Source organism: Spermophilus citellus (genome assembly GCF_964194105.1).
Source record: "Spermophilus citellus genome assembly, chromosome: X".
Classification (NCBI taxonomy): Eukaryota; Metazoa; Chordata; class Mammalia; order Rodentia; family Sciuridae; genus Spermophilus; species Spermophilus citellus.
The window spans coordinates 39,654,553-39,681,291 of record NC_138190.1 but is presented as its reverse complement, the minus strand read 5'-3'; the positions used below and the strand labels follow the sequence as shown (position 1 = coordinate 39,681,291).

The window sequence follows — 26,739 nt, the reverse complement described above, 5'->3', positions numbered from 1 at the left end:
CTTGCTAGGTTACTGAGGCTGGCTTTGAACTTGAGATCCTCCTGCCTTAGCCTCTTCCTGCCCCAGCCATAGAATTACAGGTGTTCAGCACCACATCCAGCACTGTATTTCACATCCTGACAATTGATATCCTATGATTTAATAACACTATATCTATATGTGAATATATAAATATACATATATAAAAATATGTATATATATTTATATATACATATATATATGCATGTCCATTGCATTTTAGTCTATGACCATCAAATCCTGTGACATAACTTCAGCTAACAAATTTTGCAGATGAGAGATGTAGTGAACACTAAATGTACCAAAAGCAATGAAACAAAATTATAAATTGACTTCTAAAGAAACCTTTCTTCACCATGACATTTGTGAGCACTACTAAATGCTCATAGTTCCTCTTTTGTTCTTTTCCTTTGTCAACAGTTGTGGCAGATACATCCTCAGTGACCTTCAATGGTTTATGTCCTATATAATCCCCTCTCTGAAGGTGGGCAGAAATGACACTGTTTCTTATCAATAAATTATGGCAAAGATGACAGGATGTTACACCCATGATCTTAAATTATTTAAGACTCTATCTTAGCATATGGAGGCAGCTTTACCTTGGCAGTGCAACAAAGTAAGCAGCCATGTTGTAGCTAGCTCTTTACCATAAGAGAGCCCTAAGTTAAGACAGTAGGACTTGAGTGGCAAGATCATTGACACAAAGAAGTGAAGAGAAACATGTCCAATATACCAAGTAACTTTTCTCCCACAAGGAGTTAAGTGATTGGTGAATGGCATGGGGCAAATTTGGAGGTGCACAGTGGCTAAGTGCAGAACTTGTACCAGTGATGATGGGTCTTGAAAAAAAAACACAGGCTTTCAGTTTGAACTTCTGAAGGACTTTACCTAACAATTAGAGGAAAGTCAATATGGACAGGATCTTATATTTTATTTATTTGTTATTATTATTTTTATGGAGCTGGGTATTGAACCCAGGCCCTCATACACGCTAGGAAAGCATTCTACCACTCAGCTACATCCCCAAATCCCTTAGACAGGATCTTACAAAGATTAATAACCCACTTTGTTTCTTTTTTCTTTTGGTACTGGCAATTGAACCCAGGGGTGTTTTACCACTGAACTACATCCCCTAGTCCTTTTTATTTTTATTTTGAGACAGGGCCTTGATAAATTTCTGAGGGCCTCATTAAGTCACAGAGACTGTCCTTGAACTTACAGTCCTCCTGCCTCAGCTTCCCATATTGCTTGGATTACAGGCATGTTTCACTACACCTGACTAATGCCCCACTTTGAATTAGATCAATAGATAACTGAATTAAGGTAACTTGTCACTACCATAATTACCTGTCAGAAACTAAAGCCCATCTAGAGCTTGTACAATTTCTCATGCAGAGTGGCATTCAATCAAAAATTTCCAGTTGGAAATGAAAAGTTAGAAGCAAACCCACAAGTCATTCATATGTAGGAGTTATGAGTCATGCACTTTAACTGCATAATAAGTTGAAGAAAATACATGATCAAATCCATAAAATGAGTTATTTCTAAGTTTCTTTTAAAATAGTTTAACATTATTTGAGTTTCTAATTGCCCTTTGTTTTGGGATCACCAGGGTCTCAAACATACTCTTATCTTTGGAATTTCCCTTCTCTGTCCTTGGTATTAGAATTCTAGAGTTACTCACTTTGAGGGAAGGACTGGGTAAGCACAAAGATACTTCATCAATAGCAAGCTAGAAACATGTCCTCTAACCCTGACCTTACTATAAAAAAAAAAATATAGGCCCAACTCTCCATCATGTCAGCTTAAGAACCAACTTCCTCAACAAGACTCCTAAAGCACACAAAGTAAAATCAAGAATCAATAAATGGAAGGCTGGGGTTGTGGCTCAGTGGCAGAGTGCTTGCCTCGCACATGTGAGGCACTGAGTTTGATCATCAGCACCACATAAAAATTAATAAGCAAAATAAAGATAAGAAAGAAAGAAAGAAAGGATGGGACTCTGGTAAGTTAAAATGTCACAAAGTTTGCTGTTTTTACTGAGATTCAGGTTTTTTTTCCTTGAATACATGCTTCTTGAGTTGCTACAAGCTATTTGTTTTATTCCGAGAGGGTCAAAAAGTTGCTAGTTTTGATACCAGGTGCTCAGTCTATTCCCAAGGTCAACCCAATTACATGGACATGGTTTGGAGAAAAAGAAAAAAAGAAGTATTATTGCTTTGTTAGCAAAGGAGAAAAACAGGGGACTCCTTTCCCAGAGCCTGTGGTTCTAACTGCCAGAGGGAGACCGTGGACTTTTAAGGAGGAAATATAAAGGCTATGTCCTGTCAGGAATCATAATTCATTTGTATCCTTGAGATAGAGCCATTTCTTAGATTCACAGGTGCCAGCCCCAAAGTCTGGATTTCTTCATTCCTATGGTCAGTAAGCCAAAGGCCTAGAATTTGAAGGTTAATCTTGCTTATCCCACGGTTAGGGACAGGGAGAGAGAGAAGAAAAAATCATGTCAATTTTAAAGTAAGCCACCACTGGTAGAGCAACCAGGGTTATATTCAAAGCATGAAGTGGACTCCATTATAGTCTTTTCATTAATTTTATGAAGAGGTAGTGTTCTTTATTGTACCATTTTTGATGACAGTAAACATTTCTAATATTTGTCATTTCTTGATGTGTTAGTCAGCTTTCCATTGCTGTGATAAAATATCTTAGAAAATAAACTTAAAGGAGGAAAAATTTAATTTGGCTCATTTTCAGTCCATAGTCACTTGGCCCCATCACTTTGGGTCTGTAGTGGCATAGTACATCATGGCAATGGTGTGTGGTGGAGAAGGCCTGCTTATGTCAGGGTGTCAGGGAAGCAAAGGAAAGATAGGATAGGAACGGGGGTCCCAAGAGCCTCCCCTAGTGACCTCACTTTCACTATGTTCCACCTCCCTAAGATTTCTCCACCTCTTAATAGTGCCACAGGTGATGACCAAGCCTTTAACATATGGGCCTTTGGGGGACACTAAAGATCCAAAACATAACTCTTGATCTGTTTCTATCATCTGTTTTTACTTCTTAGATATGCAATACATTTTCTCATATCTTCATTCTTTAGTATCTGAATGACAGACATAATAAATTTACATTGTTGAATGCATTGTTTGAATTTTATATTTTTAAGGCGTATTGGACTTCATTCTAATAAGGAGTTATGATACTTGTGAATCAATTTCATTCCTTCAAGCCTTAATTTTAGCATTATTAGGCTAGGTTTATGGTTGCCTTCACTCCAGAGCTCAGTATCCCCATTACTAAGACATAATTCCCTCTAGGGTCTCCATTGATGGCCTGGGATGATTAACGAGAATTCTCCACTCTGGCACACACTCCAACCCCATGTGACCTCTGGAAACTGTTCAGTTATAGTTCCCCAATTGCTCTTTTCCTGGCCTTGAGAAGTTTCACTTTTCACATACTTAGCTAAATATTCAACAACAAACTCAAGGATCTCCCATGCACCTTTCTATTGCTCCTTCTTGTCAACAACTCCCTTCTTTGCAGTACAGTGCCCTGAAATTTCCAGCTGTCTCAGCCTTCCCAAACACTAATCTTTTTCCTCAACTCTGACCACCACGCTCTTCTAGGGAGTGCTCCCCCACCCATCTCATTTTACAAAGAGCCTCCAGGCATAAAACCAGGGCAAGTGTGGGACTCACATCATTTGTATTCCTTTTTTCAGTTTTATAATACTGTGTTGCTTTTGTTTGATATACAGAAAGTTACCTCAAATATTATCATCTACTATTTCTAGTTGTTTATAGGAGGTGGGTAACTTGGACCTCATTACTCCATCATAAATGGAAATTAAATTTGAGGTGTTATGATTCATGCTTGGGATTCTCAGAGCTTTTTGATTCCTTAGCTTGATATCTTTCACTGGCTTTTCAAAAATATTTAACCATTGTCTCAATTATTATTCTGTCTTTAATATTTCTCTTCTGGGATCCCAATTATATATGCCTTACTTTTTAGCTGTGTCACAAATGCCTCTCATAGTCTGTATTTGCATTTTCCTCTGAAATCAATCTATTGATCTGTCTTCAAATTCATGAATCCTATTTTCTGTTGTGTCCAATGTGGTATTAAAACCCATACAGTAAGATTTTGGCTACTGTATTTTTTAGTTGTAGCATACATACTTCATGCATTTTTAGATATTCCAAATATTTTTAAATCCTCCATCTTTTACCCATTTTGCTTTATTTTTGCCATTAGCATGGCATTTAAAGTGCTTTGTAATTTCAGAATCAAAACCATCTAAATTTGCCTACTTAGTTTTCTATTGCTGCCAAAACAAATTGCAAACTTAGTGGCCTAAAACAATATCTATTTATTAACTCAACAGTTTTGTAGGTCAGAAGTTCAGATTGGTATAGCTGAGTTCTGTCCCACAAGGGGAAAATCAAGATGTTGGCCGGGTTGGGCTGGTATTTGAAGGTATATGGGGAAGAATCTGTTTCTGAGTGCATGCAGGTTGTTAGCTAAATTCTGTTCCTTATGGCTGTTAGGACTGTGGTCCTCATTTCCTGGCTGCCTCAGCCAGAAGATACTCTCAGATCCTGGAGTGCCACTACAGTTCTTTGCCATGAGATTTCTCCATTTCAAGAATAGAAAATATCCCATGTGTTGAATCCCTCCAATCTCTGATTTCCTTTTGCCAACCAGCTAGAGAAAACTTTGCTTTAAAGAAAAGGTTTGTGTGAAAAGATTAAGCTCACTCAGATAATTGCCCTTTGGCCATTATAATAAAATATAAGCAGAGAAGAAATATTTTATTACATTCACAGGTTGCAGGGGATTACAGAAGAAAGAGGGGTCCTTTGAGATCATTCATTCTTATGATTTCAACTACTGCAACTGTTGTTAATTTTCTTAGTTGCATTTCCCTGCCTTTTCTAATACCTAGTAATACTTTTGTCTGTTTTTGTCAGACATTGTGTATTTAAAAAATATAGAGGTGGTCTGGGGTGTAGCTCAGTAGCAAAGTTTTTTCCTGGCATGTGTGAGGCCTTGGTTTTCACCAGGCGACCAGCACGCTGGTTTCATTAAAGAGGTTCGTGGCATAGAACTAGTGAGATCAAAATAAAACACAGACTCAATTACCTTTTTCAGGTCCAAGACGGCTCTTACCTCAAACCACCCCGTAGGGCAGCAAGGCTTACTCAGGGCTAGCAGGAGAGAGAGAGAGCACGCCAGGGAGTGGCCTTTTATTGGGGAACAAGAAATTCAGGGGAAAATTCCATCTAATGAAGGTGGGGGGGGCAGCATTCCAAGGTTAGGGTCAGTGATTGTCCTCAGGGTCAGTGGTCAGTCACACCCCTACACGGACAGGCTCTCGCACCTGGAGAGGGTGGGGAAAGCTCCCACACAGTTTGGCCAGAGCGCCTCACACCCAATCCGGGAGGTGCCCAATCACTTGCGAGAATGGCTTCCCACATTGGTTTCCATTCCCAATACTGAAAATAAAACAGAGGCTGGCTGCATTTGGTTTTGTTTGCCTTTTTCCTCTGTAAGAGGTAGAGTTAGAACTGATCACTATAATCCAATGAGGGCTGATTTGAAGTATTAAGGCAACTCAGGGGCCGGGGTTGTGGCTCAGTGGTAGAGCACTTGCCTAGCATGCATGAGGCACTGGGTTTGTATTCCTGGCGCCACATAAAAATAAAAACAAATAAAATAAAGGTATTGTGACTATATATATATACACACACATTTTTTTTCTATTATGTCCAATGTGGTATTAAAACCCATACAGTAAGATTTAGGCTATTGCATTTTTTTAGTTGTAGCATACATACTTCATATATATATGAATGACAACCCAGCTCTTGTTCATCATTGTTCCTCGGGATTTTTCTTCTGAATTTTTTCTTGAGAGCCTGTTGGTTCTGTCTCCTCAGACCTGGAAGACTGCTTGAATTTTAGCTCTCCCCATCATTGGTTTTGAGCTAAGTTCTTATCCTATTTCACTATGACTGTAGCAGGCCCCTTCTTTTATTTGGACTGTTTCCAAATACAGTGGAACTGCAGGTTTCACTTTACCTTTCTGACTCAGCTTCTAAGCCTCTAATACCATCACAAATTCAGTAAATGTTCTATGGACCAAAAGAAAAAAAAAAAAAAGACATGCTCAGAGATCTTCTAGACTTATATAACTTCTGGAATCACTTGTGAATTTCTTTCCACCTGTACCGTTCATTAGCCTGAGCCAAACCCTATCCTCAGCACACCAAGAATCAGCAAATGCTCCCAGATAAGATAATGGAAAGCACTTGTCAGCTGATCTAGAAAAACTACTGCAGCTGGACATGGTGGCACACTCCTGTAATACCAGTGACTCTGCAGGCTGAGGCAGGAGGATTAAAAGTTCAGTTTCAGCCTGGGCAGCTTATAGTGAGACCCTGTTTCAAAATAAAATAAAAATGGCTGGGAATGTAGCTCAATGGCATGGCATCCCAGGGTTCAATCCCCAGTACCATATGTAAAAGCACTTCGCTTTCTCAGATTTTATTTCATCTAGACCTCATTGTTTCTTCAGCTCTATGACTTTTAAATATGTTTTCAACTTCTCCCCCCACCCCTGTGCCAATTGTTGCAGCATAATTGCTTGCCTGGCAAGACTAACTACAGTATACATGGAAATGAAAGTCTGCTTGTTACTTTTTAGCTTGGAGCTGAGGATTGAACTCAGGGTCTCACATAAGTTCTACCACCAAATTGTATCCCTTAGCCCCATTACTTTCTTTTTTTTAAACAAATTTCATACCTTTATTCTTATTTATTTTTATGTGGTGCTGAGGATCGAACCCTGTGTCATATGTGCTGGGCAAGCACTGTACCACTAACCTACAATCCCAGCCTGACCATTACTTTCTTTTTAAATGTTTAAACTCAAAATAAAAATGAAGAGATTAAATAACCAGATAGGATGTCCCCTCCTTTCTTCTATTGGGTGAGGTCTAGAGGGATGAACATTGTAAAAACCACAAAAAACTTTCATTGAGCCTTGGAATGTGAATCATAGATGCTAATGCTTGCTATACTGCTTACATCAAGTTTTAAGTAGAAATACTATGATTTTGTTTCATCTATAAAATATTAGGATTTGTGTGTGGTTGGAGATGTGTGTAGTCTGTCATTACCCTCCTTACTGAATAGTGTAGCCATGAGAATCAGAGGAATTCATTCCTGATTCTCATGGCAGCACCATTACACAATGTAGTTTTTATAAAATGAACAGCCTTTACTTTCATAAACAGTCAATATTAAGAGATACTAACCACAGTGCATTTTGAGAATTAATGAGAAAAAGTGGGGATAAAAGAGGAAAAAGAAAATGAGTATCCAGTGGCAATCACCAAGAGCACAATGAAAAGGGCTTTGCCTTTTCATATGGGAATTTGGGTTTGCATTGGTTTGTTCTTATTACCTGTGGGACCTTGAATCACTCACTGCAGGGCTTCCCATCTATAAAATAAGGTGGCTTATGATTTTGGTCACGGGATTTGGTGAGGAAAAAGTGTAAAAGAAAGTATGAAGACGTTATAATTCTCATTGGAAAAATCACTCTACATGTTAAAATTGTGAGATATCCATTCTCAAAGGTGTATGATATTTTAACATTGAAATCAAACAGATGACCACATGGGAAAGTAATAAATATGTAAATATGTGCAGATATGTCAAAGTAAGATGATATGAGCAGAACAGAAAGTAGCAGAATAGTCATGTATTAAAAAGAGTTCTGGATAGAAAAACATGAGAAAGAAAAATCAGAAAACTAAGCAAAATATATTTAAAATAATTATATAAAAATCAGCAATTCTAATATCCAAATTAACCACTGTTAATATTGGAATGAATTTTTCTTATTTTTCTGTGCCTCTCTCCACATATGTGATAAACACATACACATACACAAAAGACATAAATGCAATATAAATGTATATAATTTTTAAATTTGCCTACATTCACACAACCCAGATACACTGAAATCAAATAGTGCATATCATTCCCAAATGTCATTTTACAACACAGATCATAAAGTACAGTTCTGTAATCCTGAACATTTTCTAAAATTCTTAATATATGAATGCATTAATGGCAGCATATTATTCAAACTTAAGAATGTATCAATACTCAATCACCTATCATTGGATATTCAACTGGCTAATAATTTTTATTTCAATTAATACTGCTGGGCTTTGGTGGCACATGCCTGTAATCTCAGCTTCTCTGAAGACTGAGGAAGGAGGATCACAAGTTTGAGGCCAGCCTGGGAAACTTAGTGTGACCCTGTCTCTAAAAAAAAAAAAAGAAGAAAAGAAAAGGGATAGAGGGATGTATCTCAGTGGTAGAGTACCTGTGGGTTCAATCCTAAATACTATGCAAAAAAAGAAAAAAATATTGCTCTTATAGAATCTTTCCTATAAATCCTGAATCTCCTATTACTCCATCATTAGATTACTTAAAATAGAATATAATGACTTTTCCTAAGAAAGGCATCCCAGAAGGGTATAACCTTCCCCCATAAGATATTTACACTTTTGTACTTTTTTTGACAGATAAAATCCATGGGTAATTGCTCCTTTTTGAGTCCCTTTTGTTTGGGGATCCTGCTAGCTCATCCCCTTTCAATCTATTTAAAGATTCTTGCTTTTTTTGGTTTTTGGTACTGGGGATTGAACCCAGGAGCGCTCTACCCCTGAGTCACATCCCCTACCCTTTTTTCATTTTGATAGTCTGGCTAAATTGCTAAAGCTGACCTTGAACTTCATATATATTCATTCATACATATATATATATATATATATATATATATATATATATATATATATATATATGTTGCTGATAGACCTTTATTTATTTTATTTATTTATGTGGTGCTGAGAATTGAACCCAGTGTCTCACCTATGCCAGGCAAGTGCTCTACCATTGAGCTACAACCCCAGCTCCTGACACTGAACTTTTGATCCTCCTGCATGCATGCACCATACCTGGTTCATTTAGAGATTCTCTATTACAAATTAATCGGTCAGATCAACCAAGCAAGGATTGTTTTTATAGTCTTCCTGGAATATTTATACTTTCAAAAGGTTTATAACATATTCACAAAGAATATGTATATAATTGAGTGTTTATATAACAATAAACCTGTGGTCTTTTCTATAAAATGTATAATGAGGTATCTGACACATGATTTTCCTCACAGTACCTAGGAAAACTGGGCTCTTCAACTTATGAAATTGATAGCATCTCCTGAACATAAGAGCTCTGATATAAAATGAGATTTTCTTTCCAAAATTTCACTATATTCATAGTTTTGGCCCTTCATAGATTATTTGATGAACAATATATTACAACTCATAAATGAAATTTATGTTTATTACATTCTTTAAATATTACAACATTGAGTTTTCTTAAATCAAATGAAGGCTGAGCAATATCTGAAGGCTTTCTGATATTCACTGGATTTACATGATTACTTTCAATGAATTCTTTGATGCACAGTGTGTAACAATGTATAACTAAAGAATAGTTATTCCACCTGAAAATTTATTTGTAGACTTTAGGTTTTATGTCCTGTATGACTTCTCTGGTGTTTAGTGAGAGGTGTCTTCCCACTGAAGTCTTTCCCAGTCATCATAGGGCCTCTCTCCTGTATGAGTTCTATGATACACAATGAGAGTTGATTTCACACTGAAAAGTTTTCCACATTCATTACATTCATAATTTTTCTCCACTGTATGAATCCTCTGATATTAAATGAGAGTGAATTTCCTATTGACTGCTTTCTCACAGTCACTGCATTTATAGTGTCTCTCTCCTATATGAATTCTCTGATTTTTGATGAGGGGTGCCTTCTGGAAAAAGGTTTTCCCATACACTGCATTCATAGAATTTCTCTCCTGAATGAGTTCTCAGGTGTGCTATGAGGGCTATCTTCTGGCTGGTGGTTTTTGCAAATTCACAGCATTCATAAGGCTTCTCTCCAGTGTGAATTCTTTGATGGGCAACAAGGTTGGTTTTCTAGAAAAACACTACCAAATTCAGTATATTTATAGAATTTCTTCCCAGTTTGAATTATCTTTTATTAAGGGCTTGCTTCTGGTGGAGGCCTTTTCCTTGTTGACTGGGTTCAAAAAATTTCTCTGCAGGTTAGGCTTTATCAAGATTAGAATGCAGACATAATTTCCAATTTACCTTACACCATCATTTTTCTTTTTTATATAGCTTCTGATTTGACTAAGAAAATTAAAATTATGGTTTGAACAACTTTTCCATGAATAATACTTAGGGAGTCTTCGTCTTACAGAAACAAAGCATTTGCTCAGATAAATGATTTTTCTGCATGTTCTGAATTCTTGATTACTTTCATCCTTCAGTGTTTCCTTGTCTATGATTGCAGCTTGCCACAGAGGTCTGTCTTGACTTTCCTTGTAGTTATCTATCTGCTCATCAACTTGCCAGACTTCTAGGGGAAAAATATGATAAGTCCTTCAATTTGTAAGTCTTTTAAAACTATAATATTATGGGAAAACATTAAGCCCTAAATGCCCTGTGGTGAACTCCTATCAACATGACTTGAGCTGATGTGGATGGATCCTCCCCATGTTCCACCACCCCTACCTGTGCTGACTGCAAATGCAAAGAAATGCTGGCCCAAATTTAACCAAAAAAATGCAATATGCAGCCAAGCTAAAAACCAAGAAATTTACTAGGTGACAAAAATGAGGAAGAAATTTAAAGTGATAGGGTGAATGAAAACCAAATCTGTGTGGCTTTGCAGTTGAGAGTTTAAGGCTCTAATCATGAGTGTGAATTCCAGGCCACAGGGCATAAATATGCAGAGAACTAGAATTGAGCTCCCAGTTTAAAGCTGGGAATCATGAAAGCCATCTCGGTTTGTGAAATAGGAATTAGAGTGATGTCACCCACTAGTTAATGAAAATGGTAAGAAGAATAAGGAGTTACTTATAAGAAATCAGAACCCTACTCCTCTACCACATGTGGGAGTACATCCCAAATGGACATTTGAAGTATCATACAAGACCCCCAAAGTTGAAAAATACACCTAAATTGATTCTACATTAGTGAAACTAGTGGGCTCCATTTCTAAACCGTTCTACAGTGATGTTTCCATAGCTTTCATAAAAAAGAACTCTCACTGAAAAGGAGTTCACAGTAAAAAATAATCCTAAACTTCAAAGGGAAATGATCCACAATGAGTTGAAAACATGTCCACAGAAGTCTGTACATGGATGTTTATAGCAGCTCTACTCATAATGGCCCCAAACTGGAAGCAACTAAGATATCCTTTAGTAGCTGAATGGATAAACAAACTGGTACATCCATACAATGGAATTATTATTTTTATTATTATTCATCAATAAAAAGAAATGAGCTATCAAGCCATGAACATAGAGGAAACTTAAATACATATGCTATTTGAAAGAAGCCAGTCTGAAAAGGCTATATATTGTGTGATTCCAAACATATAACATTCTGGGAAAGGCAAAACTACAGAGACAGTAAAAGATCAGTGCTTGCCAGGAGGGAGGGGAAAAAGGATGAAAAAGTGAAGCATAGGGAAATTTTAGGGCACTGAGATTATTCTGTATAATGCATTAATGGTGGATTTTTGAGCATTTCCATAGAACTGTACAACATAAAGAGTGAACCCTAATGTAACATATGGACTTTAGTTAATAATGTATTAACATTCACACATAAATTTTAACAAGTATACTCCACTAATGCAAGATGTTACTATTAGGAAAAATTGGGGTCGGGGAGAGGTATAAGGAAACTTTTGGTACTAGCTGGTCTATTTTATTATAAATCTAAAACTGTACTAAAAATAAAGTCTTTCAATTTAAAATACGTAAAGGGATGGATATATAACATGAAAACCTAGCTAAGAGAAAGCTGGAGTAACTAGAATAATTTCAGACAATGACTTCAGAACAAGAAAGATTTCTAAGACAAAGAAGGACATTACAAAATGATAAAGTGGTTAATTCTCCAAGAAGAAATAACAATCCTAAAAGCATATGTACCTAATAACAGCACTTCAAAATACATGAGGCAAAAATGGATACATCTGAAAGAGAAACAGACAAATCCACAATTATTGTTGGAGACTTCAACACTCTTTGTCTCAATAATTGATAGAATGAGTAGACAGAAAACCAACAAGAATATAGATAATGTGAATGGCGCTATCAGCCAACTCCACTAATTGACATTCATAAAACACTACATCCAACAACAGCAGGATACACATTCTTTTCAAGTGCATATCAAACATTCACCAAGATAAGACATATTCTGGGTCTTAAAACAAAATATAACAAATTTATAAGAAATAATATGTGCAATAACAGTATCAATGAAATCAATGAGAAAGATACTTGGAAAACCCCATATATTTGGAAATTTAAAGACATACTTACTTCTAAATAAGCCTTAAGGGACATCTAAAATATTTTGAATGAAACAAAAATTAAAAAACAACATATAATTTGTAGGACATAGCTAAAGCAGAATTTGGAGGGATATTTACAGCTCTGAATGTGTATGTTAGAAATAAGAAAGATCATCAGAAGAAAAGAGTAAAAATTAGGACAGAAATCAACAAAATTGAAAATAGGAATATCCTTCAAAGGGGGAATGTTAAACTATGGTGTATCCATTTGGCGAATTACTACTCAGTAATTGAAAGGAAGAAACTATTGGTACACACAACAGGGTGAATCTCCACAGAATTATGCTGGGTGAAAAGCTCCAATCCCATATAGTTTCATACCACATGACTCCATTTATATAATAATTTTGAAATGAAAGAATCATAGAAATGGAGAATAAATTAATAATATACGGAAGAGTTGGGAGTGGAAGGAAATAGGTCTGGCTATAAAATAGCAATATAGAGATCCTTGTGGTAATAGAAATATATTCTGTATCTTGATTTTAGCAATATCAATATGCTTGCTGTGATTTGTATCAAGGTTTTTCAAGCTGTCACCATTGGGGAAAACAGGATAAAGGGTACATGTGGTCTTTCTGTAGTATTTCTTACAAGAGCATGAGAACCTACAATTACATAAAAATAAAAAGTTAAATTAAAAAAAAATAGTCAAATATCCCAAAGAGTAGAACAGTGAAGCAGAACAACAAACAAAAGGAAGGAGGTCAAACAGAAAAGAAATAATGATAGGCCTAAATCTAATAATATCAATAATAATATAAAATGCAACTATCTTAGGGAGAAACAATACAATGTATCAATTGATCCATAAAAAATATGTTCAACATTCATTAATGATAAAAACTTGGAGAAAACCAGGATTAGAAGGAAATATCCTCAACTTTTATCAGGTCATCTATGAAAAATCCTATAAGTAAACTTATACCTAATGGTGAGAGAGTGAATGTATTTGTCCTGAGATCAGGGTCAAGGCAAATATGTTGCCCTTCCTATTCCTTGTCAATATTATAGCGAGGATCGTAGCCAGTACAATAAAGCAAGAAAAAAAGTAAAGGCATCTAGATTGGGAAGAAAGAAACTGTCCTTATTCATAACATCATAATTTATATAGAAAATGCCAAGCCATATATAAAAGAGCTACTAGCACTAATATGTGAACTTAGAAAGGTTCCAGGATACAAAACCACATAAAAAATCAGTTATATTTCTATAACTGGCAATGACCAATGAGAAATTGAAATATAAAACAAATATGTATGTGTATATGCATAAACACACCATTTATATTACCTTCTATGAACATAAAATATAGGGGTAAGTTGAAGAAAATATTGCAAGACCTGTTCATTCAAAACTGCAAAATATTACAGAGAACAAATTTAAGACATAAGTAAATGGAGAGATATACCATATTTATGAATTAGAGGACTGTATATTGTTAACGTATCAATGATCCACAGATTCAATGCAATCTCATACAAAATCCTTTGCAGGCCTTTGACAGAAGTTGAAAAGATGATTCTAAAATTTGTAAGAAAATATTAAGGACCTAGAATAGCCAAAATATTATGAAAAGGGAAAGAAAGTTAGAGGACTCACACTACCTGATTTGAGCACTTAATATAAGGCTACAGTAATTAAGACAGTGTGACTGGTATATAGGTTGAAACATAAGTGTTCAAATAATTTTCAAAAATGATGCCAAAGTAAATTAATTAAGAAAGAATGGCCTTTTCAAAAATGTTACAGGAACATTTGGAAATGCATATGCAAAGAATAATATAAAAGAATGCTAACCCTTACCTCACACCAGATACAAAAATTAACTCCTTATCAGTCATAGACTTAAATATAAGAATTAAAATGATAAATCTCCTGGAATAAAACATGTGAAAAAAATCTTTGTTACTGGGTTAGAGGTTGCTAAATAGGACACAAAAAAGTATGATCACAGAAGAAAAACTTGATAAACTAGACTCTATCAAAAACAAAAACATTTATGAAAGATATTATTAATAACAAAACAAGCCACAGCCTGGGAATAAATACTTGGAAAACACATAGCTGGTGAAAACTTATAGCCAGAATATATAAATAACCCATACAATTTAATAATAAACCAAAATAGCAAAATATTACAACAGATACTTGACCACAGAAGGTACAGAGATAGCAAATAAGCACATGAAAATGTGCCCAATATAATTAATTATTATATAAATGCAAATTTAAATCACAATGAGATCCCCTACATACCCACTAGAAAGGTGTGTTGCTGGTGGGAAAACAAAATGATACAGCCACATTAGAAAATACTTTGCAATATCTTACAAAGTTAAATATATGCTTACCATAAGACCAAGCAATCCCACTCTAAATCTCATATTTCCCAAGAGATATGAAATCATAGGTCCATACAAATACCTGTACAAGAATGTTCACAAGCTTCATTCATAATAGCCAAAAACTGGGAACAAGTCAAATGTGCATTAACTGGTCCATCGATAAACTGGAACACTACTCAGCTATAAAAAGGAACAAACTGCTGATGTATGCACAACATGGATGAACCTAAAAAGCATTAAAGTAAGTGAAAGAAGTCATATATGACTCATTTATATGAAATTCTAGAAAGAAAGAAACTAGAAGGGAAAGAGTTGAAGCCTGGGGTGGAGAGAAAGTTTAATTATAAAAGGAAACAAAGGTGTTTTGGGAGAGATGAAAATGTTGAATATCTTAATTGTGATGATAGTTACATAATTATATTTGTCAAAATTATAGAACTGTGTACCTAGGGAAGGTTAACTTCACACTGGACATTATTATACCTCAATAAATCTCACTTGGAAAAAAAAGCAACACAGTAACATCAGCATAAATATATAATGACCATACAAAGAAAATATATACAGAGAATTATATTAGAATATTACAACATATAGCCAAAGATCACATGCCAATAAAGCATATCCTTTTATTAAAATACCTCATAAGCACCAATGATATGCCTATAGGGAATTCAGGGGGTGAAGTGTACTAGTCTCTGCAACTTACTTTGAAAAGCACTGCAAAAAAAAAAAAGGTAAACTGATGGAAGGACAGAGGAATTCGCAGACAGACAGGAGACAAATCAAATATAGCAAAATGTTAATTATTGAATCCAGGTGGAGATATTATATGTGCATTCAATCTGTAACTCTTTTACTTGCTCTTTATGAAAATTTTCATAATAAAATGTTGGGGGGAAAATCTGGGTAAAGAATAGCAAAGCAAATCCAGCCTAAATAGAAAAGAGGAAATAAAAGTAAAAGAAGAAAAATCAACAAAACAAAGAGAAACCACAGAGAAATTAACAAAGCTAAAAATTCGTTCTGTGAAAAGATCAATAAATGTTACATAAATTTCAGAGGTTCTACTACTACATGGGATTTGATGATAGTTTTTATTATTATAGTGAGGTTACTCTTGAGACCAACAGTTCCTAGGAGACTTTTATTATCTGAAATTAACCTAGAGAACTATCAGAGACCTATCCAGGCATGGGGGGGGGGGGGGTTACAGTCCCCAAATAGATTAAGTATGGAAGAATGGGAAGCAATTCAAGTTGCTTTTTGCATCCACCCTTGGGAATTATGAGCAAGTCCACATGCTCCTGTATTCCTATCCCATCCTGATCCCATGCTTTTGGATGCTGGCTTTGCTATGTCTCCCATTTCCTTGAAATCCCTCTAGCAGATATGTTAAGCAACATACCTTTAACTAAAAATGGACATTAGAACTCTCTGGAATGTTATTCAAAATCCTAACCAGGCCTACTCCAGGTTTCTGAAAAAAATTCTAGAGAGTGGGGCCTACTCATGACTATTGTGAGAGTTCCATAGCAATTATGTAATATATCTCTGGTTAACAATCACTCCATGAAACAAAACAAAGAAAAAACTCCCCTTCTGTATGGGTAAAAACAGTGATGAAATTTTGAGTGCTTACTTTATGCCAGGTACCATTTCAGTTGCTTTACATACATCAATACATTAACTTTTGATAATCACTAAGTTTTATCATTAGCCCCCTTCTACAATGAGTGAAGAGAGGCAAAGCCATTTGTCCACAGTGACAGCTACTGAGAGAAATGGCCAGATTTTGAACCCAGACTATGTGGCCACAAAGTCCATACTCTTAGCCACTTGTGTGTGGATGAATAACAAGTCTCCTTCCTCTGCCCAGGTATAAAACGATATAATATTTATTCATTATCTTCCACTAGTCCAACACTGGGTAAATAAGAATGAGATGCACACTCTTCTATCTAGGGTTCTGTGTGTTCAGTAGAGAAATAAGCTATAGTTTTTTTTTTTTTTTTTTTTTTTTTTTGTATATGTGTGTGTGTGTGTGGGGGGGTACTGGAGATTGAACCAAGGGACTTTACCACTGACCTACATCCCCAGACTTTTTCTTTTTTATTTTGAGACAGGATCTCACCAATTGCTGAGGCTGGCCTCAGGCTTTCAATTTTTCTGCCTCAGCCTCCCAAGTTGCTGCAATTACAGGCACACTCCTCTGTGTGCTAGGCATTTTATTTTTGGTACCATGGATTTGAACTCAGGGGCACTTAACACTGAGCCACATCCTGAGTCCCTTTTTGTATTTTATTTAGAGACAATGCCTCACTGAGTTACTCAGGGCTGCACTAAGTTGCTTATGCTGGCTTTGAACTCATAATCCTCTAGCCTCAGCCTCCTGAGCTACTGCATTTGAAATTACCATGTGGAATGCAAAAAAAATGTTATTTAAAGTTATAAATGTAACAAAGGAGATAAGAATTTAAGTAACATGAAGAGCTGAGAGCAGAAAGCCAAAGGGTAAGTAAGCTAATTCTTATCTTTCATTGAGGGGAGATACAAATGAAAATTCAAGAAGTGTAGGAATAAAGATATTCCCTAGACCTAGGGTGGTGCTCAACAGAAGAACTGAAAACAGAAACCTTTAGTTAAGGCTGCTCTTGGGAGGTGTAACTGGGAATGAATCTAAGATTACATTTTATCCTATGTTCTGCACTCAGACTGTACATGTGCATGTCTATATTAAATTTTAATAGAATGCAGTTTTAATATAAGGACATTGTGCTGGGTGTGGGGGCATACACCTGTAATCCCAGTGACTTGGGAAATCGAGGCAGGAAGATTGCAAGTTTAAAGCCAGCCTCAGCAATTTAGCCAGGCCCTAAGCAACTTAGAGAGACCCTGTCTCAAAATTAAAAAATATAAATGGCTGGAGATATAATTCAGTGGTTAAGTGCCCTTGAATTCAGTCCCTGGTACTAAATAAATAAATAGGCATTGTGACTCAGGAGGGTGGACTATCCTGAATATAGTTTTCATCCCTTTCAGGATACCAGTGAAATGAGAACATTCATTCTAACTCCAGGTATCACTGGAAATTAAGAAATTGTGCCATCAGTACACCTGGAATCCTCATGCATCTCTGTGAGACAGCAGATATGGTGGTGCACTGAGCTATAACAACAATACTATAGCTAAAAAAAAAACAACAAGGAGAAGCAGGAGAGCAGTGGGGGCCACAAAAACTGGTCCAGGGTGCCTCTAAGAGAGTGAGTATATTTGCCCAGTAGGACTAGGCACTGGGAAAACCACCTGGGGAATCACCTATAGGTCCATGTGGCCAACATTTGACCAAGAATGTTGCTCTGAAATGAATCTCTAAAAAGCAGTGCTTCTCAGATTGTGGGTGTAGCTCAATGGTAGAGTACTTGCCTAGCATGTGCAAGGCCCTGGATACTATCATCAGCACCACAAAAAATAAAGAAAAGAAAAATAGAGCAGTATCCTCAGCTGTCCTGTGCCTGCAAGTTCTCTGAAGAGCTTGCTGAAATATACATTCTGATTTAGTAAATCTTCAGTGAGGCCTGACACCATAGAGTCCCAGAAATTCACAGGCTGCTGGTTCATGGGCCACACTATGAAGAGTAAGAGCATTCTAATCAAATTTCTCTGGGATGGGCTCATGGAGAGGATTAGTACAAATGGGAGAGCAAAAGGAGACCAATAGATCTGGAGTTTCTGGATCCCCACAAGCCGCTCAAAATGAAAATAAACAATCAACTAATCAAAGAAAAAGGCAGCTCCATCCATCCAGGACTGAAACATGGTTCAATGAAATATTCTACCTGGAAGCAATGGCTTCTCAAGTTTATGTATTTTTTGAATAATACAAAAAGAGTTGAGAAGGAAGGAAGTATTATTGAGAGAAGCAAATGGATGGATGGCAGTGGCATCAAGTCAGATTTGTAAGAGTCTGAGAAGAAATAAGAAAACAGAAACAGTGTGAAGGTTTATGGTACCTGGGTTCAAAGCAAAGACAGATGAGAACATAGTGGGTACCTGGCCTAAAAGAGTTAAAGGTCGCTAGCAAACCTTTGTCGTCCATACCAACGGCAAGTAACCAGGTAGAATAATTTTCTTGAGGCTAAAACAAAGACTCCAAATTTCAGACTGAAAGGGCTTGGAATGCTGTGGGCATTCCAGACTAAGGTCCATCCCTTCAGGCTGAAGATGGTGCAGCCCCGGTGACTACCCCATGCACGTAGCAACTTGCCCCTGTACAGCATGCTCAATAGACAGGAAATTGGTGTTTTGCCTACAATTATTCCAGTAAAAACACAAAAGTCCAAGAAGGGGGAATAAAGTCTTAAAAGCTTCCAGAAAGGAGAGGGAAAGGGATGAAAATGGGCTTGGCACTTCTCCCTAGCAAGCCAGGAGGCTGGAAGAGAGGTGGGATCTCAGAATCAGAAAGACCACCCTCTGTGTGAATGCCAGGTGAAGAACACAAGAGACCACAAAAGGCCAACAAGGTAGGGGCCTCATTTGGATATCACCACAGCTCATTCTTCAGACCAGAGTCATGTCACAAGTCTGGGGGCTGAGAAGAGCTCCTAAGTGCAGCCCAGGAGCCCAGCTCTTACACACAACTGGGTTCCTTATCCTGGCCTGACGCACCTGGATTCTGCTCACCTGGACAGCTCTGTATCGGAGTCCTTCCATCTGCCCTCCAGGCCTCTTCTCCTTGTCCCAACCTGAAGATCACATCTGGTTGGGCAAGTAGATACCCTGTTCAGGGGAAATGACATAAGACTGTGGCATTAATGCTGCGGGCATTCCAGACCAAGGTCCATCCCTTCAGGCTGAAGATGGTGCAGCCCTGGTGTCTACCCCATGCACGCAGCAACCTGCCCCTGTACAGAGCAGTCACCTAGAAGGCGAGGGCACAAATGTCCTATCCAGTGAACTAATGGAACTATGAATTGTTGACACTGAGCCTCCTGCCCAAATTCACTGAGGGTTTCAATGCCACTGAGCTTGCAGCAGCTTGGAGAGGGAGATACTCCTGGGGGCATTCCATGTCACCCTGTGCAGCAGTCCCTCACCCAGAGACACCAGGTGGCTGTAGTTCTCAAGCATGACATCCCTGTAGAGGTTTTTCTGAGCAGGGTCCAGTTGCTGCCACTCTTCCAGGGTGAAGTCCACAAACACGTCCCTGAAGGTCAGGGATTCCTGTAACAGCACATTCCTCTTTAACACAGGGATCAGTGGGGGAATTGGGACATGACACCTCATGCACACTGAGTGCATACTCTGTGCCCATTCTAAGACCTTTACCTGTACTAAAGATTTTAATCCTCATCACCATCCTAGGAGAAACTTGACAGATGAGGAATATAAGGTGCACAGAACATAAAGTAACTATCCCAGATCATAGCTTGGAACTAGAGATTAAAATCTATGTGGTCTGTCTTCAGCACCCCCTTTTAAGACACTACAGTATTTTGTCTTTCTCTATACATTTGTTCTTATGTTGTTCACTAGTTGCAATATGGCAGAGTATTATAGTAGTCCTCCCTTATCTGCAGGGGATATATTTCAAGACCTCCAATGGATGCCTGAAATCATGGATAATACTGAATCCCTTTACATACTGTTTTTTTCCAATACAGACATACTTAATGATAAATTAGGTATAGTGAGAGATTAACAACAATAATAAAACAAAACAATTATAACAATAGACTGTAAAGTTATGTGAATGTGTTTTCTCTTTCAGAATATCTCACTGTACCATACTTCTTATGATGATGTGAGATATGGTGTCTATATGATGAGATGAAATGAGGAAAATGACATAGGCATCTAATATAATGTTACTACATAAGGGTTATATGAACACAAGTACTGTGATAGTCTGTCAGTGGATCGGATAAATGAGATGACTAATAAGAGACTAATGGGTGGCTAGCATACACAATGTGGATAGACTGAATAAAGGGACGATGTAAGCTTGACAAGGTTGAAACAAGAGAGCACAAGATTTCATCACATTATGCAGAATTATATCCAAGTTAAAACTTATAAATTGTTCATTTCTGGAATTTTCCATTTAATATTTTCAGACCAAAGTTAACTGCATGAAACTGAAACCACAGAAAGCAAAGCCATAGGCAAAGTGGGACTACTGTATACACAGGATTATATACTTAAATTATGTTAAACTTTGTAGGGGAAGTAGATTGTTAAAATATCTTATACATTCAATGCATATTTACTGAATAGACACCAAAGTGTTAGGTCCTGTGGATGTCAAGATTAATAAAATAAATAAATCTCCTGAACTTGTGAAGATTAAATCTGGTAAAAGGAAAAATAATAACACTTATACATATGAAAGAGAAAGAAGCTAGACATGGTAGCATATGCTTGCAATCTTGGCTACTCTAGGGAGGCTGAGGCAAGAGGACAGGAAGTTTGGAGTCAGCCTCAGCAACTTAGCCACACCCTGCCTCAAAATAAAGAAAAATATTAAAAGGTCTGGGGATGTAACTGAGTGGTAAAGTGCCCCTGTGCTCAATCCATAGTATCAAAAAAAAAAAAAAAAAAGGAAAAAGAAACGAAAAACTGATTCATGTATCTAGATAGAATGTATGAAAACTGAAGGAGAGAAAGACTTGGGGATGGGTGACAGGAAGAATTATTTTTCTTCTTTTGTTTAACAAAGCTTTTGCTTGAAATTTTGCCATGAGTAAAAATTACCTTGAAACATGCTCAATTACACTTATTCACATTCAACTCAGCATATGGTTTTAGAATTTTGACATCTACATCCTAAGTGAAATTGGTCTATAATTTTCTCTTTTGTAATATCTTCATCACATTTAAGGTTAAATGCACTCATAAAATAAATTTGATTCCCTTTGATCTTTCATTAGCCTGGAAACCTTGAACACAGAAATTATCTGGTATTTTAACATTCTGTGAAAGTAGTAATTAGTAAAGACTTAGGGCAAACTTAAAGTATGAATACCTTTGTCTCAAAAATCCAACTTTCAGGTATATCCTCAATAAACATGTTACAAAACAAATAGAAATGTAGCATATTGCTTATGAGGCACTGTTTTAATATTAAAAGAAAAATTAAAACCTAATTATCTATCAATAGACAAATAATTAAATGATAATATCCATTCTATAAAACTGGAACTGAATTAATCTTTACATATTGACAAGGAACACTACTATTAATAATAATAAGGTTTTGAACGACCAACAATAAAAAAATAATAATAATAATAATAATAAGGTGGTAAAAGATGGATAGGAGAGTATGATGGCAGTAATGTAAACACTTATAGGTATTCACATACATAGTTACATATGCATATATAACGTGTACATTTATATACACATACACATATATATTTTTGCTTAATTAAACTGACATAAAAGCATCTACACCAGGATATCACTAACATGTTAATAGCGTGCATCTCTGAGGAAGAATGTGGGACTGGGGGAGGAGAAATTGATAGTTTTGACTATTATTTTTGTGTATGTACATTAAAACATTAAGGGCAAATTTACCTTTATATTTTAAATGTAATGAATAAGAACAAGTGACCTAGAAGTGAAGAAAGGGAAAAAGCAAGATGAGTCTATATAGGTAAATACAGATTTAAGGAAATGTATATTTGATAAATATATGGAAAGATGAGGTACATATGCCAAAGGAAGGAGTAGAGAATCTGTCTTCCCTTTCCCCTGTATCTATCTCTCTGTCTTCATCTCTCTGTCCCTGAGGTAGATAGGTTCAGTAGAAAACAGGACAGAGGGGATAATTAGGTGTTTTTTTTTTTTTTAAGTTTACTATACACATTACAAAAAGCTGCTCAATTTTACTAGAAGACAAAGTAGGGAGAAATCAGGGACTTACCTGGGAAATGGCCATCCTGTTCTGCTCTGGACAAAGGATGGAGGCCTAAAAGGGCAGAATTAGGAAGGTCAATATCAGTGGGGACAGCCATAACACCACCAGTACCAGCCTAATAATAGTCATCTTTGAACCCTGGGGAGAATGATCTAGAAACATGGCCTGGTAGACCCAGTCTGTTTCCTTGGGATTACGCTAAGATCATGTGGGTTTTACACAGGGATTTTTGTTTTCCTTACTGGAGAGAAGTATGACTTACGTTTAAAGATACCTCCTCTATCTCCACAATTTTATTGCAAGAAATTTATCAGAACTAAACAATAATAAATGTGCACAAATCTGCAAGGATGTTCACTGTAGTCATTTCCAAATTTTGGAAGCAACTAAACTTCCAGCAAAGGATACTATTAAAAATAAGAAATATAAAAAGACACATTTACATATGCTTTATTTTAAAAAAATGTAGTTGTAGATGAACAGCATGCCTTTTTTTTATTTGTTTATTTATATGTGGTGCCGAGGATTGAACCCAGTGCCTCACACATGCGAGGCAAGTGTTCTGCCACTGAGCTGCAGCCCCAGCCCATTACATAGGCTTTTTAAATTACTGTGCTTAGAATTTTAAAATCAGGTTACAAAAAAACAAGTACAATGTGATCTCATTTATGTTAATCAATATATGTGTATGGTTCCAAAGAACAGTTTTTTAAATTGCACTGATTACCTTTGAATGATGATTTCAATTTTCTTTTTTTATTTGAGAAATATAAAAATTTAAAAATATTAAACATCACTTATAATCACACTCGGATGAAGAGACCTTTGGCAGACAGACGGTGAATGAGAAGAATCCCTTGATGTGGTTTAGAAACGAAATGGGATTGACAGGGCTGGGGAAAAGGACAGCTGAGGACAGGTCAGATTCCAGCACTGTCAGTTCTTTGGGAAGCTGAAAACTACTGTGCATCTGTGTTTGCCTTCCTGGCCCTCTACTCTTTACTGGCTCCTCACCATCTATCCTTACCCTGTCGCTTTCTCCTTTCACACCACTGGCATTTGGATTGCCACGCTCTTCCTTGTTGGGCAGTTTTCCAAAGAAAGTTCCAGCAAGGAGCTCCAGTGCAGAGTAACCATCATACACTGCAACAGTCACTATGGCAGCATCAGGACAACAGGGTCAGCCCTGGGGAGCTTAACAAGGCACCTTCTCAGGCCATTTCGAAAACATCAGAAAGAGGCAACAGAACTGGATGACAGCATGCCTGGAGACTGCTCTGAAATTCCAAACTCTAAAAATATAAAATGTATTTCTTCATTTTGGTCAGGATGGAGATTCAGCATGTACTTCAGAGTGTGTGATGCTAATGCTAAGGGACCAACTCAAATCCAGAAGGCTCAGTGACAAGAGAAGGGAGCATAATGCTGTGAACTTATATGTGCTAGGGAGAGGAGAAAGGTGTAATGGTTCCCAGCTTCATCCTGCCATTGCAGCCACTGTAGCAGGGCAGCTGTTCCATCTATGCCTCCAGCCACCTATGACATTCATCTCTCTTTCTCCCTGTTAGGATCAAACTACCTACTGGCACATGGAATTTGATGGCACATGGAAGTTAAGTCAGCCTTGCTCTCTCAGCTGAATGGAGGGTCAAAGGCCACTGTAGGTCCAACTTTTCTAGGACTGCTGTTCTGTGAGTCTCCAACTCTGGGCTGAGGCTTCTCCTCCAACTCACCCAAGAGGAACTCTCTTGTTCCCAAGTAGGCAGTACCAAGGGTCTCAGAGACAAATGCAAATGGCTGGGGCCATCATTGCAGCAGTAGATTTCTGCCTCCCACCCAGAGAGCTCACCTCCTCCAGAGGTCTCAGGCTGGGGCTTCTTAGACTGACTGAGGAAGCCAGGGTGCTGATAAGCTGGAGTCTGAAGTTGGTTAGCAGTGGTCTCAGTTGTACACTCTGCCCTGGAAACACAATGACCACAGGAGATTCCATTAGCGACCCCTCTGCTACTTTTCATGGAGGCATAGTGACTCTTTCTAGTTTCAAGATTTAACATTCATGATGAGCTCCAGTATTGCCAGAGTTCAACACTGCTGTACTAGGAGTCCAGACTCTAGAACCAACTGATGGCCAGCTGTGCCACTTCTATTAATTTAAGGCATAAGTTGTGTAACTTTTATGTGCCTCTTTTATGTATTGGAGACATATAAGTGAACAAAATCTGATTTCCATTCTCTTTTGGAGCTTATTAATTTTAGTAGGGGAGACAGGAAAAGATAAACATAATAAATAAAGGACAGGACACATTGGAAAGGGCTAAGTGTTACCCGGAAAAGAAAAAGGATCTCTAGAGATTAACACCCACGTGACTTCAGACAGGTGCTGAGCCACACTGTCCTGCTTTGTCTCTAAAATAAAGCTAATTGTAGCACCACTGCATAGGGCTCCCGTGCAGATTAGTGTGAGAACCGGTCTGGAAGCCTGGCCTTTAGTAGGACTCAGTAGTAGTCACTGAATGACTCAATGCCATCAGTCCATCCATGACTCGCTGACCCAAGAGCCTAGCCTCCAACATACCCCACTGCCGGGGTCACTCAATCCCCAAAGGTGCGCCAACACACGACCCCACAGCCCCGCCATTCCTCCCCATCAAGCCCATCACCATCACCCCTCCCCTTACTTCTCTGCCAAGTCCCAAAACCTCAGTGGCGTATGACAACAGCTTCTGTGAACTAGAGCCTCCCTCCCGGGCGCTCCGAGTACTTCCGCTTCCCGTCACCCCCTGGGAACATGAGTTAGCCGAACTGGGCATGCGCCATAGCTTGGGGGCGGGAGGCGAGGGCGTGGCAACACTGCCAATGGCGCGCTTGGCGCCTGCTAGGGAACGTGGTCCTGAGTGTTTACACTGAGGCTGGAGGGAGCGACTAGAGCTTGCGACCGTATTCCGTAGCGAGTTGTAGGAAAGGCCTGGAGAGAGGAGAGGGGAGCCGACGCCGCGCGGACTTCCCAGCGGCCCTGTTCCCTCCCGCGCCGGGGCAAAAGCCAGTTTTCTATCTGTAGTCCCGCGCTGTTCTATCACCGAAACCACACTTTCGGCTTCCTTTAGCTCCTTTGAATAGGAAGAAGTCACGCTTCTGGAGTCAATAGCAGCAGGAGGGCAAGGCCACGTACAGACCGTGCGGGGCTGTGCGGAGCCAGAACCTGGGTCAGGCTGAGTCCTGGCAGCCCCAGCACAACTTCCCGCTCTGGCGGGAAGTTGCCCAGGAAGAGGGGCTTTGAAGTTGTGCTGCAGGACCAGGAACCTTCTGAAATGAGGGAAGAAATCTAGATGAATCATTCTCCTGTAACATAAATGAAGGTTCCTGACACCATAGATGTCCTGGAACAATCTGGTGTTTACTTTTTTGGGGGAAATACATTGTAAAGTAGCAGAGAACTGTGTGCTCTGGGGGGTGCTAGCCAGTGACAAAGTGGCTTTGAGAAAAGTCTTCTTTTGCCTGTCACTTTCTGGGAGAAAAAAGCCAAGTGTGCACTCTGTGCTTATTATAACTGACTGGTCACTGACATGCCTCCTTGGGTCAGGAATAAAAGAGTCCCAGCCCAGGTACACCTTGAGGTACACCTTTTGTGCTGGAGCTAACACATGCCAGGCACTTTTCATAGACGTGTCAAAGATGATCATGGAATCAATCAGATATTTAATTTCTATTTACATATGTATCTTCCTCCTCATTCTCTTTACCCTCAGCAATTTCCCTCATATTCTCCAGGTGTTTTGGATGAATTAGAGCCCAGTTCTGAAAACTCAGTACAGAAATCTCCTGGGAACTAGTTCCATCTAAGCCATGTGCAGAAGTCCTAGGAAAAGAGCATGTTTTCACTAGGACATGTGAGCAATGAATTATTTCTCACTCTATTT

General features: G+C 37.9%; 1 protein-coding gene across 7 annotated transcripts; it reads right to left on the bottom strand.

Annotated features, from left to right (window-relative positions):
* Nucleotides 1-7,898: 7,898 nt before the first annotated feature.
* LOC308639130 (KRAB domain-containing protein 4-like) lies at nucleotides 7,899-25,606 on the bottom strand. 7 transcript variants are annotated; one of them, XM_081277157.1, is made up of 7 exons: nucleotides 25,501-25,606; nucleotides 24,672-24,781; nucleotides 22,829-22,873; nucleotides 19,995-20,121; nucleotides 19,567-19,677; nucleotides 12,123-12,166; nucleotides 10,403-10,537 (listed from the first exon to the last, which is right to left on the bottom strand). In XM_081277157.1, the coding sequence occupies exons 3-6, from the start codon at nucleotides 22,841-22,843 to the stop codon at nucleotides 12,123-12,125; spliced, it is 297 nt and encodes a 98-aa protein (XP_081133283.1). In that variant the 5' UTR covers nucleotides 22,844-22,873; nucleotides 24,672-24,781; nucleotides 25,501-25,606; the 3' UTR covers nucleotides 10,403-10,537. The 7 variants fall into 7 exon arrangements, 4 of the variants coding, with proteins under 4 accessions (XP_081133281.1, XP_081133282.1, XP_081133283.1 ...); XM_081277158.1 differs by having other exon boundaries at nucleotides 19,582-19,677; XM_081277155.1 differs by lacking the exon at nucleotides 12,123-12,166 and having other exon boundaries at nucleotides 7,899-10,537.
* Nucleotides 25,607-26,739: the final 1,133 nt, after the last annotated feature.

Excerpts from the sequence above, each read along its gene's own strand:
- LOC308639130 (XM_081277155.1), bottom strand. Across the intron at positions 19,678-19,994 it reads CAGCCACCTGGTGTCTCTGG|GGTATCTACTTGCCCAACCA; the intron begins GTGAGGGACTGC and ends TCCCCTGAACAG. Across the intron at positions 10,538-19,566 it reads TCCAGGTGAGCAGAATCCAG|AAGTCTGGCAAGTTGATGAG; the intron begins GTGCGTCAGGCC and ends TTTTTCCCCTAG.